General features: G+C 38.2%; 1 protein-coding gene across 8 annotated transcripts in view; it reads left to right on the top strand.

Annotated features, from left to right (window-relative positions):
• The window catches only part of GRB10 (growth factor receptor bound protein 10), a 146,728-nt gene that overhangs the window by 127,119 nt on the left and 4,607 nt on the right, over nt 1–15,002 (top strand). For 7 of the 8 annotated variants that reach the window (XM_053989607.1, XM_053989558.1, XM_053989550.1 and 4 more), the window contains 9 exons: nt 1,187–1,302; nt 3,321–3,395; nt 6,479–6,616; nt 7,141–7,251; nt 8,491–8,589; nt 10,018–10,095; nt 10,773–10,889; nt 11,767–11,833; nt 12,825–12,912. In XM_053989607.1, the coding sequence (XP_053845582.1) occupies nt 1,187–1,302; nt 3,321–3,395; nt 6,479–6,616; nt 7,141–7,251; nt 8,491–8,589; nt 10,018–10,095; nt 10,773–10,889; nt 11,767–11,833; nt 12,825–12,912 (889 nt within the window). Of the gene's footprint in view, nt 1–1,186; nt 1,303–3,320; nt 3,396–6,478; nt 6,617–7,140; nt 7,252–8,490; nt 8,590–10,017; nt 10,096–10,772; nt 10,890–11,113; nt 11,258–11,766; nt 11,834–12,824; nt 12,913–15,002 lie in introns of those variants that run through there. The other variant, XR_008439252.1, reaches the window with a different exon arrangement.

Below are 15,002 nucleotides of genomic sequence, written 5' to 3'. Positions count from 1 at the left end.
GCTGGTGATGACTGACAGCCTGAGTACAGGAGAAAAAAATCATGGAATCATTCAGTCATAGGTTAAATCTTCAATCAAAGACCATACCAGACGTAATCTGTGGTTCAGTAATTCAAGTGATATTCCAGAGCTTGCTCTCTTTGAGATGCCAATGACTGCTTGCTTTCTATCCTGAAAACACCCCAAGAGAACTTGGGTGGCACCCTGGCATTTCTTACTGCAGGAATACAAGGATTGCAGGAACACAAAGTGGGGAAGGGACTTTCCTGACTTCTTTGGAAGTCACAGGCATTTTGTTTAATGTTTTGCAAAAGCTAAACAAAAGCTAAGCAAAAGTTTTGTTTGACCTAATTTTTAAATTTTTTATTATATAAGGCATGAAAGCACTGACTAGTTAAAACTTCTGAAAAATACCTAAATATTTTCTGAGAAAGTTCTTGTCAAGATAATGAGTTCATTAAATAGTGTACACTTAGCCAGTTGCCTTCTTTTGAGTTACTGCTTTCAGTGAATTGGGTTTGTTAAGCTATCTGTTCATGCTTTGATGTGCCATTCTTTTGACCAGAGAAGTGGTGGTTATGGGCAGTTACCTTGTAACCAAATCTAGAGCAGAAAATTGCCCTGTCATGTGTACAAAACATTTGTCTCTGTCAGTATTCCTGTAAAGTAGATCCTGTGACCTCTTTCATAATAAACCCCATTGTCTAGCATCTACAATAAAGGCCTGAAGTTCACCTTGAAATGGACTGGTTTTATAGAGTGTGATCAAATACAACAACACTGTATTTCTGTGATAGTTCAAGACCTAACAGTGGCCTTTCTGTAACTTTTTTCCCCCTTAAACCTGTCCACCTTGCCAATTCCACAGCACACAACCATTGCCAAAAGAAGGGGTTTGTCTGTATTATTGTAGCTACTGCACACAAAACAAAAATTACTGATTTCTCAAAAGTCTGTGCTTATGAAGCCCTGATATATAAAAATTCCTTGAAGAACATTGTCATATAATGTTAAACTTTGTAATACATTACAAAGTAAAGTATTGTCTCATGGCAATATGCTAGAATGTGTTTTGCTAATTTCTTAAAAGGTAATAGAATTACACTGGGTTGTTTCAACTTCTGTTCTTAGTTGGTCTCACTCCTGCTGGTTGGCTGTGTACTAACACCATGTTCTTTTTCCGCAGAGAGGTGCTTGGAAGATCATGAGCTCATAGTTCAAGTTGAATCCACAATGGGAAGTGAAAGTAAATTTTTGTTCAGGAAGAATTACGCAAAATACGAATTTTTCAAAAATCCCATGGTGAGTCTCATTCTTTAGTTGTTTACACCACAGAGGGGTGGACTGCAATAACATTGCTGGGCACTGTGATGTTTTAAACATTTATTATTAAACAAAATAGGTAACCAACTAACAGAATTCCTTCCAAAGAAATTTTAACCAATGTTTAAATTACTTGTACTCTTCTTCTAGCCTAAAAACCTCAAGTGTTCCCAGGTTACCAAATATGCTTGTTTCAAAATGTCTGTAGTTACATTGGAGAGTGACCAAGACAGGGAAATTTTTGTAAGTTCAAGAAAAACCATCAGAAGCACAATTTACTCATTATCGTCAAAGTTACTTGATTCAAAGCAAATTCATCACATAACAAGAAGTATCCAAACCTTTTAATTTCTGACTGTAATAATTAATAAAACAGCAAACCCATCTGGGTAACCCCTAAAGGACTTACTCCATACATGGAATTTCCAGTTTATCGTTACATAAGCATTGTTTCACCTATAGCTGTGCTTTACTGATGTGCTCTGCCTTCTTTACTGATCACAGTAGCTTGCCCTCTCTATACCCTCGGTATACCCATGCTTGAAAAGTACTGCATGCCATAGCTATTCCTGGATTTTTAAGATCCTTTGAATGTTGTAATTTTAAGCAGGTTACTGTGTAACTGCTTACCTGAGGATGACTTTCTCACATTTTATCCAAACAATTATGTTGGAGCAGACTGTTGTTATGAACCAATGTCAGCTGGTGCGACCCATCAAGATAGTTGAGGAAGGGTAATCCAGAGGTGGTTAGGTAAGAACAGATTTTGGGTCAGTCAGGCATCTGTGGTGCGAGAGGGAAAAAAGATATACAAGGTCATGTTTAAACTCATTGCTGAAGAAACTGCGGGTGGTAAATTAATTCCTTTCCTCGTAGATGCAAGTGCACAGTTGCTGCATCCTCACATGTGTGCTTGCATGTACATTTGTCATCTGCTGGTGCTTGTTTCCGAGTCTGTGCCTTGACTTAGTCTGTAAAATGTTTCTGTACGTGGAATGTTCCTAGTTTTTCACTTCTGTTGATCTCACCATCTGATAGCCTATGAACATCTGAGCATTGTACAGAAGTTTTGGTATCATAGGAGCTAGCACATTAGTTTCATGTGGTATATTTTAATTAATAACAGAGCATGGGAGTAAAACCCAGAATGCTTGGCATTCAGTCCCAGGCTCCTGCAATCACAGAATAAATCATTCTTGTGGTGTATGAATGCGAAGGCTCCCTATCCGTTGCATTAGCTGTTGCCATATGGCACTGTTTCTACTCAAGAGAGGCTGGTAAATGTTAGCTTTCATAACTCATTGTGCAACTTACCTGGCAGAAGGGTGATCCCTCTTCAGCCCTTCTCTTTATGCCCTAAAGACTGAAATTTATATTGCCTGAAAAGTGACAAATGTTCTAAACTGGAAATGTTTTTGTTGTGATTCATCTTGTTATAATCAGTCATTGTTTTATTTCAGGCATTTCTGGATGTCTCCATGCTTCAAATAATGTTTAAAAACTTCAAGAATGATTTCCTGTCATTGCTGTGTATAGTAAATTCAGTGTACCAAATTATACAGGAATTTTAAAACATAGCAGATGAAAGGGGAAGTGGAGGAATAAATCTGAAATCAAGTCATTGGTGCAATAAGCAAGGAGTCAGTGCATACTCAACTTGCAGGACCATTCCTCCTTATCTTTCCAAGAAAGTGGAGGCTGTTAGAGATCCCCAAAAGTACTCAGTAGAAGAGGAAGTGAGAGGGAAATGCATTTAGGAAATGCTGCATATCAGATATTTTAAAAACCCACAATCTGTCTGCATGGGCATCTGGTGAGCAGAAGGAAGGGAAGAACTGCACTTGAAAAGACCTAGTATTACTTTCTGTGTCAGGGGATCTCCAAATTGATTTAATAGTGATAGTTCTAAAAAATTAATGACTGGAAGAAAATGTCAAAAGTTCTCTGTAAGTGTTTAAATATAATGTGACTTCCAATTGTCTTCTTTTTGTGTCTAGAATTTCTTTCCCGAACAAATGGTTGCCTGGTGCCAGCAAACAAATGGCAGTATCCCACAGTCACAACTTTTGCAGGTACTGTAAATTATCCGTATGGAGAAAGAAGGTGGAGGGGGAGGGGTTGAGAGACAGGCAGGAAGGAAGGAAGAAAATTCAAAGGTGTGGAAAATAGTCAGAGAAAGACCAGTATAGTGAAGTAGCATATGGGACTAATGTTGAAAATACCTGACAAAGATCTTACCCAGTGGCATTGAAGTGTAAATTGCAAACACGAAGTGTTCATAGCTATGGTCATACATATTTGTTCTATTAATACTCAGTTTACTCTGTGGGTATCTGGTTTAGCCGCCTGTTGTTACTCGTAAACAGTCTTGGCAGGTATATTTCTAGAAAAAAAAATATACCTTTTATAAAAGGCAGAAGAGAAGTACTCTTCTGTACTCCACATCATAGCACAGGAGAAAGTTTAAAAATGCAAGTGGATATTAGAAGATGAGTTTGATATGGTAAGAGGTTTTGCTTTTGCTTTTTGTGTCCCATGTTTGTGCCTGGCAAGAATTAACAATAAGGACCAACTTCCCCATGGTTCAGCCAACTAGCTGCTCTTTTGTATAGAAAAATAATGCCCTAAGAAGTAAGTGCAAGTAGAAATTTGTACAGTATTGGCAAAGTAATCCCATTTAAAGCTCCCCAGGTTAAATTGCAGGGTTGTGTTCCTTATTTGTATGTGTTGGTAGAGTTGTGCAATCTGCATGGTGGTGGCATGTGCACTGCATTTATGCGGAAGTTTTGGTGTCACTCTACAGTTTCTTCCTTGTTCATAAAGGAACAGGGGTGGTGGCATAGTTGGTTGGCCTTCAAGGATGGTGCTGGAGGGTGGGCTACCTCTCTGACCAGCAACTGATTCACTTAGATCTCTCAATTTTAACACTCCAATCTAAGCCCCATAGTCTATAAATCCTTTTCACTTCACTTGTTTTCTCAACTTGCGGGCATTCAACTCCGGAGCAAAATTAAAACACAATTTAATAAAGAAGTACTGTACTAAGAACATACGACCATGATGCCTGGAAGACAGTATCGTGAATAACAGGCAAATTATAAAGCAGAAGCACAAATATATGAAGAATATAAGCATACGAGTAACTGATTTTAGCTTGATTTCTGTCATTTTGCATGTTAGCAAATATATACTGACTCTCTGTTTAAAGACAGGTTTCCACTGCCTTTTGATCCAGTGCACTCATTTTGTCCTATAACCGTACCAAAGTCTATTAAAATCTGGTTCCACATTCACTGAGAAGAATTTAAAACATTAGCATCCACTTACATCTGGGAAACAAACAAACAAAAAAAATCTAGCCAATTTCTGGAATTATAAATGACAGTCATGGGCAATGAGGTAGTAATCAGGAACCAAAACTGGCATGGACTGGCATTGCCACAGACTGGTAGGAAGAGAGGTCTTCACACCTTGGACCCTTATTCCTGTATTTTAAGTGGAGAATTGAATTTGCTTGTTAATACAAGCAGCAAGACTCCCCAAAAGAGCAAGACGTTCTTGAAGATGGAAAAGTTTTGAGGGTAACTCAAGTGGGAGCAAAAGGAAAACCTTACAGCCTCGTGAGGTATGAGTTTGCTTCTGGGAAGGCTCAGGAAGGTACAGTCCTGAAGAAGCATAAATCATGGGGGTTAACAACACAAGAGGCTGGGGGAAAGAGGGTGAGCATATTCCCCCTAGTTCATTGTTTACCCAAAATAATTATTTTTGTTACAATTTTTATATTAAGTACTTCTTTTGAAAAGCACACAACCATTTTTCAGAATTTCAATGGCAGTTGTAATTTATTCAAGGTAAACCTCCTGCAGCCTAGTAGTCATTAAGCATGTTGTATCTGAAGCCACCTTAGACACTGAGCAATTTCGCTGGTTTTAATTACACACATGACAGGGAAGAATATTAAATGCCATCTCATTATATCATATACTGCATTTAGAGATAGCATTTTTAGTCATGACAATAGCATTAAAACTAGTGGAATCCGTTTTCCCTAGTGTCGACCTGGCTCTGACATGCAGAAAAGCTTGCCATCTTAGTTTACTTTTGTTTTAACTGACTGGACAAAAAGAATCTGTTCTTTTGGTCTTTCCCTTTCACTTGTCCCTTTCGCTGACAAGTGGATTCGTAGTACAAACAGCAAGAAAATTGATTGTTCTTTTCCATTCTGTTAGATGAGATGAGGAGGAGGACTGGGAAAAAAAAAAAATTAGGGTTTAATGGAAGTAAGAATTCTGACACAGGGTGCTGTGTTTGGTTTTGTTTCCTGTGGGTATTGTCCATACCAAAACACAACTTTGAAGAATTGCTGAGGCATCTAAGCTAACCAGATTTATGCATTTTTCTTCATACTTATTCAATTTATTAATTTGGCATTTAACCTAATGATCAAGCCCTCTGTCATTTAAAAACCTGGCCTGTTGTAATAAGGGAGCAATCCATCAGTTCTCCTACCATAATTAATTGTTCCTTCCTGTGATATATCACAAATCAAATTATTTTGTATGTGGTGCCTCTACTTATATCAAGAATTTAAATGCTTTTCAATCCTGAGGTCTGGTATAATTGCTGGCACTTATTTGACTGCTCTGCATTTCATTTTCAATTAAATACTCTATTGTCTGTTATACCCCTTGTCTTGGTATCTTGAAATCCTGAAGTAGGCTCTTCCCTTTCAAAAACTTTAGGATAAAGATGGAGATTTTAGCCACTGTTTCCACGTAAGACAATTTGCCAAAATTGCTGTGACAAGGTATTATTTTAAAAATTAATAAGCTTACTTTCTCTCCCTTCAGGCCAGGTGCAAGGTGAATGGGAATACAGAGAAGCAGTAGCTTTTTTGAGATTTAACTCTTGACACAGAGAATAGGAGGGTGTCAGTTGCAAGAGGAGATGGCCAGGTAGACACAATGGAGGAGCAGGAATATATGTTTTGATTGTAAATCAGATTAAACATCTAGGTCAGTTTAAGCCTAGTGTGAAACTGCACCTCAAGTCAGCAAAGCAATTTGCCATTTTCTTCTCCGTTCTGCAAATACAGTGACAATTTTATAATTCATCCATAGGATACAATGTTCATCTACATTTTCCTCTCCAACAGAACTTTTTAAACTCCAGTAGCTGCCCTGAAATTCAAGGTTTCTTGCACGTGAAAGAGCTGGGTAGGAAATCATGGAAGAAACTGTTTATGTGTTTGAGGAGATCAGGACTTTATTGTTCTACAAAAGGAACTTCAAAGGTAAGATTAAAAAAGAAGTTGCACAGTACTAGCATGTGAAAGCATTTTCTGCTTTTACAGTGGGTAATTTTTGCTGTTTTTTTTAAATCTCCACACAGTGTTTCCTTTTCTTGTTCCACAGAAAAAGATAAGTAAGGCATGATCAAGTGACAGTCGAGCCCTGGGCTCTCAATGCATGAACACAGCCATACAGTTTCGTTATAAAATAAAAACAAACCAGCCAGGCATTGTGGCCACTAAAGTTGTGCTAACCTTCAGATTTCTCTGGACCAATGTAATAGGCCAGCCAGGCCATTTTTAATGTGATGGGTTTGCATAAGTGTTTTGTGAACTTCCTGTACCAAGTACTTTCTGCTGCTAGGCTGGTATCTAAGGGGTGTGTGCCATGGCCATCTGAGGCTGCCTGGGAGAGGAGCAGTGTTCATGCACTGCCCTCTGTTGGAGGCTGAGCTTGAGAGACTGCAGAGCTTGCACACCTTCCAAAACCTTTCACTTACCTGTGCTAAATCATGTTATTTCCACAGGAACCAAGACACTTGCAATTGTTGGCTGACCTAGAAGACAGCAATATTTTCTCATTGATAGCAGGCAAGAAGTTGTACAATGCCCCTGCAGAGTATGGATTTTGTATAAAGGTAAATCTTCTCACTGAGTTCTTCCAAAGTTCCAGACAGTGTTGGTAGCTCAGAGTCACCCCAACCCCCAGCTAAATGGGATTTGTATGTAAAACTCTGCAAGCCTTTTCTGTCACAAAGACTTGATCTTTAACATCTTTCGTTTGGCAGGCATGTCCTGTGAATCTTGTCATCATTTTTTGTGACACTTTTAACACTTTATCTGGTGCTCCTTTGGTTTGGGAAATTTTTGTGCAAGAGCAGCTCAGAGCTGAAGCATGGTGTGCTTGTGAGATGGCCTTGGTTCACCTCACAGATGAAAGCTTTTTCTAGGTTCTCTAATCAAACAGAAAAGTTTCTGTGGACAGTTAGCACCAAAACTATGTAACAGCAAAGGATCAAGCTCTGATGGAGTACGATGTTATCATTATTGTGGGCCAGAAGTTTGCCTTTATTTAAAGAGGAAGACTGTCTTGGAAAAATGAATTTAAGAATAACTATTTGCCTTTGAAGATTTTCAAAACTGTTGTGCTGAAAGATTCATTTGGAAAGTATTTCAAAGGTTTGAAAAGTGTAATTTTCTGAGAAGAAAATAAGGCTGGGAGCTGGTTTTGTGACAGTAGTAAAGTAGTCTCCTTCCTAGCAGCCATTCCAGAGCTAGACAGCAAGAGTTTGCATCAAAGAGACTGGCTGCAGGACACATTCTGAACTGATGGAAGCAAATTTTCAGTTACTCTCAGTTATGGAAACATTCATCCTTCATTTCAAAATGGGGGTTTATAAAACTTCACACAGATTTGCAAACAAAACAAAAAAGCCAAACCAAAACAACAACAACAACAACAAAAATCTCCCCAGAAAACCCTCCAACTACCAAACCCAACAAAACTAAGTGCCCGGGTCTGGTTCTAGCATGGCCTGAGTACCTTGTTCCTGTAAACTGCTAGGACTGCAGGTTATTTCAAACCATAGAATCACAGAATGCCCTGAGTTGTAGGGGACCTACAACATCAATGACCCCAGCTTCTGAAAGTCAGGAGGCACCAATATTTGGTCTTGTTGGACCCAGCTGAGAAAGTGATTTCCTTCAAAGCATGCTCAGCCTCTCCTGAGCTTTAAATTCAGTGTGGTGGGAGCTTTTTCTGGCTGCTTCTTTAGACTAATACTGTACCTGCCTTTACCCTGCTTACAGTGATTCTAACCTTACAGTGTTACTGGTTTTCTAATGAATGTATCTGACTTCCCTCTAATACTTTAAAGCCAAACAGAGTGAGAAATGAAACTAAGGAACTGCGGTTGTTGTGTGCTGAAGATGAGCAAAGCAGGACGTGCTGGATGACTGCCTTTCGACTCCTCAAGGTAGCTAGTCTCTTCTACTTTTGCAAAGCTGCACCTAGAGTTAAGTGGCATTTGTTATTTTGTTCATGAGAAATTACCTATACGTTCTTAAATATCATCGTCTCCAAAACAGTATGGATAAGAGCAAAATGCCAAGCAGACCTGTCCCACCTAACAATTTAGGCATGAGACTAAGATCTATTCTTTCACATATGAATCAGTATAGTTTTAGTTTTGGATCCAAATCTGAGATATGTGAATGGATTAAAAAACCTGCTTAACAAGGTATTTTCAAGTTATCAAAAGCAAAATAAAATGTTTTCATCATGGTAAGTGGTTCTCTTACCAGAACAACATTCCTTTAGCAGTTTTTTTTCCATTTTTCTGAAGGCTCTATTAGAAGAAGTAACAAAATAAGTAACCCTATGTCTCGGTGAAAGTTACTTATATCTGACAGCACACAATAAAATTTATTGATAATATAATAGGAGGCTTCACTGCTTTTTGAAACAAAATCAGTATGGAGGGAACTGAGGAGAAAGCTGACTATTTGGTGCCCTTTGAAGGAGAGAACTTCCTGGTCTTCATAGGAAAATGTGCATAAATTCTGGTTTGGTTCTCAGTCTTTTTCTGAATGTGCTGCTTTGAAAACTGCTGTGCTTTTCTCTCTACCATACTACATCCTGCATACAGGAAAAAAAAAATGACTTGGTTTTTAAGACACACCAAAAGATGACTAAAGGTCAGCGAAAATTAAGGCTTTGCCCCAAGGCTGTGTCCGTAACGCTCCTTTTTATTCACCATCTCATTTATCTTTCCATAGTCCTATATTTTCCTGTTTGGAAATTGCATAAACTTTTTCAGTGAGAACATTCAGTAAGCAATGTTGCTCTCCTTCAGCACTGTGCCTCTAGGGAAGGCACTGAGTAGGTGTTTACCTACCATCCTAGCTACAAGTGTTGCTAAAATTCATCATGTTCAACCAAGGGCATCACTGGAATTCGATCACCTTATTTTTTTAAGGAAGAGAAAAGTACCAAGCAATAGTGAAATTTCTTGAAAGAGCTAGTGAATTAGAAAGGTTCTTATTTTTTATCATTATGAAAACTGAGTTTGAATGTCTTGTGCACAATTTTTTTAAGTTCTAGAGGGTAAAAAGAAGGGAATTAATATGTATGTTCTGATCTTGACTGAAAGCTTGTGTTCTACAAGGAAAACATAGTGGTATCTGAGAGTGGCAAAAATAACCTGTGTATATCACTCAAAGTTGTATTTTTTTAAATAAAACCTTTTGTGCATATTTACTCTTTGCCACCTACCAATCACTATTACTCAATACAAATGGCTTTGGGACCTTGGTCCAGTGTAAAAGTGGTATTAAGAAATCGCTACAGTTTTTTTTGTAGGGCATATATTTGAATAATAATGTCCTTGTGTTTCTGTTGGCAGTATGGAATGCTACTGTATCAGAATTACAGAATTCCCCAGCAGCGAAAAGCCATGCTTCCACACTTTTCCACTCCAGTAGTAAGTGATGAACTTTACCTCACTGATGTATGATGTTGGAAAAGATACATTTGCTTTTGCATTTTAAAAGTGGAAAATTTTACGCTAAGATATGTAAATTCAGCATTGTGTAGCAAATCAGTGTAAAGTTCATGTTTTGCATGAGTACAGCTTCCATGGTTGGCTCTCCATTATCTTAGGCTTACATGATCCACATGATTGAAAAATCTTGGCTACGTCACACTCTTTGAGATGTACGGCACAGAGAGACATCTGGCTGTCTCTGCAGAAGCCAGCTTAGGTCTGGCAAAACTAACACGTAGATTTCCTAAAATATGTTGGGCCAAGAGCTGACTGTTAACTACCTAAAAGGGAAGAACCTATATTTGGATCCCAACTGGCCCTGAAGATGACTGAAATATAGTAATAGGACAAATGGGCAACTTAAACAAACAGGTTTTATTCTGAGCCTTTGAATCGTCTCCCTCCCCTACAGTCAAAAAAACATCTATTTTTGTGTCTGTGAATCTTTTGAAAGGAGAATGTAGTAAATATAGAAAAAAAAATTAAAATGTATTTTCTGTGCTGTTGAAGGAGGACTTTGGACAGTCTTCTGAAACCAAAACAGTTTGAAGTGAAACTCTCAAGCTGGTTTTTCCTTTCCCTGTTTTTTGAAATAAGTGAAAATTCCTTTTCAGAGAAGTGTGTCTGAAAACTCACTAGTAGCAATGGATTTTTCGGGGCAAATAGGAAGAGTTATTGAAAATCCTGCTGAAGCACAGAGTGCTGCCTTGGAAGAAGGACATGCTTGGAGGGTAGCTATCTTCTCTTCTTTTCTATTTTTGCAATCAGTAAGTGTCTGTTGAGAGCCAAAACACAGAGTGTGCTATGATGTTAGTGCAGTGCTGGTCACAGTATAGCTTAGCTCCGACCTGAAGCAATCACACTGCAAGCATGCAGATCTGAAAGTCAATATCCATCTTTAGCAAAACTGTCACATTCACAACAACCTTCTACCACTGCTTCTCTGTCCCCCTAGTGTCCAGAGGAAAGTTGAGGGGGAAAGCAGACCCACCAGAACTTTACTGCCAGTTTGCAAAACCAGTCTCTGAGGAGGAATATGTCAAATTAAATGCTTCCCCACATGGAAGAGGCTGGGGCTCTGACTAATGGCTTGCTCCCAGTAAGTTTAATTGCAGAATATACAAGAGGCAGGACCTCTTGCAATGAAAACTGATGTAACTTGTTTATAGTGTCTTGTGGACAGACAGCTGCAGTACAAGTTTTCCCACATGCTCGTCTTTTAGGGAAAAGGAGTCATTACTGAAGCATTAGCTGGTGCTTTATGTATGGGAGGGAAATACTGCTTGATTTACTGAGTGCCTGGTGTTTTGCCTGAGCAGAAACATATCAGTCTTTTCTTTTTTTCTTTTTTCTGTCTTTTTTTTCCCCTTTTTTTTTTTTTAAGATACTGAGCTTTCATCATTAACATCTGGCTCGTGTTTTAAGCCAACTGAAATGAGCTGCTGCTTGTAGATTAGCCCCCTTCAAAGTTGCATTTCTTTTTCTCAGCCTTGCATTAAATCTGCCCAGCCCCCAGTTTCCTGTAAATTTAATCTGTATTGCATGTGCACTAATTCTCTTCTCCCGAGACATTAGTGTGGATTTAACGGTAATTCGTTTTCTCTATAGAAACGTAGCACAAGAATGAACATCTTGGGTAGCCAAAGTCCACTCCATCCTTCCACACTGAGTACAGGTAAATTCTGATGGTTTGTAACCATAGTATCAGAGGTCTCTGTGGGTAAAGAAAATGTACATTTCATACAGACACAGAGTGGAGCCATGTAGTATGAATGCCTTGATGTCAAATACAATCCTTATCAGTAGATCCTGTGTCATTAACATGCCCACCCATTCAGACACCATAGAAGGAACTTGTTTTCCTTTGATGACCCACTCAAGCTTTTCTTTAGGACTAGTCTTTTGAAACTTGTATTTTGTAAAAATAGACACTCCATAAATATTTCCATTTAAAAGAATCCAGCAGTTAATTTGCCATTTTGGACAAGGAAAGTCAATGAGTGATATTTTATTAAAGAGTAAAAATGAGAGTTTTCAAAATGGAATTTGTTCCATAATAACTGAAAAATGTAAAATATGCAAGTCCTCAACACTTCTTTAAGACTGTAAATTTATTAAAACAACAGGAAATTTCATATTAGTATCCTAATGTTCTTGGAGGAAAAACAACTATTTTCTCTTGCTGTTCTGTTAACAGAATTTTAAAATACCATAAAATACCATTTGAAGAACAAAAAAAAAAATAAAGATAAAAATATTGGGGGCTAACTTGACTCTTGAAAGCACTATCTAAAGTGCATTTCTTTATTTAAGATTTAGAGGGACTTGTTTCTAACTCACTAGTTAGAGTTCTAAGGAATGTTAGTCCCAGTATGTTCAAGAAGCTATGAGAAGGCAGTATTATAAGAGACTTCTCTTCTTTACCTAATTGTATGCCTCCAAATTGGAAAATGCATGGAGATATGATGCCTCTCTACACATTATATTAAGTAGATGCATTTTTTTATATTGATTCTTTTTTATATAGGTTGATGGAAGATATTTTATATTCTGTAAGAGAACTATACCCACTTTTAAAATGTTTAAATAATTAGTATGTGGAAAAAATGGTTGCTTATGTAAATGATTTTAACCATCCTCTCCCTCTTTTTCCTCTCAACCTCCAGTTATTCATAGGACACAGCACTGGTTTCACGGCAGAATTTCTAGAGAAGAGTCTCACAGGATTATTAAGCAACAAGGGCTTGTAGATGGGTAGGTATTCTCGTTGCTCAGTATTTATGATCTGACAGTGAGCTTTATAGATGAGAGCACAACTTATGCTGTAATAGTTTGTAGGTTTATGAGCACTTCTGAGTAACCTGATCGTTGAATAGTCCCGTTATAACCTGCCTGGATTCCAAAAAGTCAGAGTGTGTGCTTGTAGGAGTGGATCCTAACTTTTAATATGAAAAGTAAAATCTTAAAATACACTTAATTGTCTTTCTTTTTTTCCAGCAGAGGTAGTCAAGTTTTCGACAATGTAAGAATTTGAAAAGAGTTAATTCTTGTAATATGCGTTGAGGCAATATTTTTCAGGCAAAGCTGTACCTAACCATTTGCCAACAAATTTATAATCAGCCATCCGTGCTCTTCTGCATGAATCAGAGCAGCTAATGGTGCTTACTCACTATTTCTGTTCTAGAGCAAAGAAATAGAAGTACCTGTTCCAGCACTCTCTTATATGTCTGTGGTTGAGATTTAAGTATCTTCTGAGCATCTCTGTTTTCCTTATTTATATGGAGTTATGGTTATTGAAGGGAAATTGCTTGAACTGCATTCAGCATTGTTGACTTGTAGGATGGGAAAGGCATGGTTGCCTTTGGTTCACTGACTTCATTGCTCTCAAGGTTAAGGTAGAAACATCCTTGTTGGCTTCACAGGAGACAGTGAACTTCAAACCTTTCTTGAGCATTTTCTGATTGAGAAGCAATACTAATCTTTCTGAAGACTAAAATACATTAGGGAAGTAGAAATTGGTAGTGCATATATATATATATATATATACATCAAGCAGTGTTTGCTTATTTTTCAGGGGTTTTGTCTAGTCTAAGGCTAGACAGGGGGTTTTAGTTAAGCAGGTTCAACAGAAAAGAGAAGCTGAGAAAGCAAAGGAGCACTGCTGACTTTTAGTTTTCTCACATTATAATCTTGGGCTCATTTTGTCTTCTTGCCTTAGGAATCTGGTGGCCCATCCCTCTTGAGATCTTCATAAATGTGTTCATGTGTTTGATGCTGTGTTATATTTGTGCCTAATCAGCTTACTCACTGTGGAATGTAAAAATTGGTTAATTTGGCCATAGTAAGGTCCACCAGCAGTGACAAAAGAACCAGGTTACCTATGTGCTCTGAGATCTAAGGATCATGATTTTCAGGGTGTAAAACTCTTGCCTATGTTTTCTTGCTCTGTGTGCTCTTGAACGAAAGAAGGTAGAAAGTTAACAGTCTCCTGATGGTTCATGGAAGAGGCTCAACACTGTATACAAGCAACTGATGATGCTGTCTTTGATAACTCTGGAAGTTCTTGCTGAGGATGCATCTCTTTTGGTGGCCATTGTTTGTGTGGAAGCTGATTGCTTGCCAGAGGTTGAGTAAACAGTTGCAGCATCAGTTGTGCAGACCTTTGCTTTGAAACAGCTAGATGAAAAATGATTGAGAGATATTTGCATGAACTGCAGCAACCACAGGGCAGGTATGCTCTTTCTCCCTCACATGGATCCTAATTCATAAAGGCTTTTGTCCCTTTTCCACACATTTGGTCTTCCTACGATTGCAATGGAATGTTCAAATACCATGCAGGGTTTCTGAGAGTGGCAATGCCTGTCCCTGAATACTGAAGTCACTCTGGTAATGATGGTGCATTTTTCTGGTACTAACATTTCTCAGTCAGTTCTGAGGAGCTGGAGTAAATTATTTTGGGTTCTTAAAACTACAAGCAGTTCTTTTGAGTGTACCTTGGAGAAAAGTGTGCTCCTTGCTTAGTGATCAGGAATTAAGCGGGCTGTCCCAGTCCTGTGCTCAGCCATCTCTCAAATCCACTTGTGCTTAGTGCTATAAATGTTCTGCCATAGATATATTCTTTTCTCCTGTGGCATGGAGAGGATCTGCTTCCTTAGTTCATAAATATTAAGGGGAAGAAACACAGGGTTTTTTATTTAGCTTCGTTTCTCCTCTTCAAGGTATGGATGTTAAATAAAGTCCATTTGGGGTAGGACTTCAGTTTTGTGGGTTAACTTAAAAGTGACAGCTGCGTGGTGTGTGATGTTGGTAGCTATATACCTAATGTACATTTTTTTCCACATGCT

This window comes from Vidua macroura, chromosome 1 (genome assembly GCF_024509145.1).
Source record: "Vidua macroura isolate BioBank_ID:100142 chromosome 1, ASM2450914v1, whole genome shotgun sequence".
Taxonomy (NCBI): domain Eukaryota; kingdom Metazoa; phylum Chordata; class Aves; order Passeriformes; family Viduidae; genus Vidua; species Vidua macroura.
The sequence above is the reverse complement of the archived record's forward strand: the minus strand, read 5'-3'. Positions and strand labels throughout refer to the sequence as shown.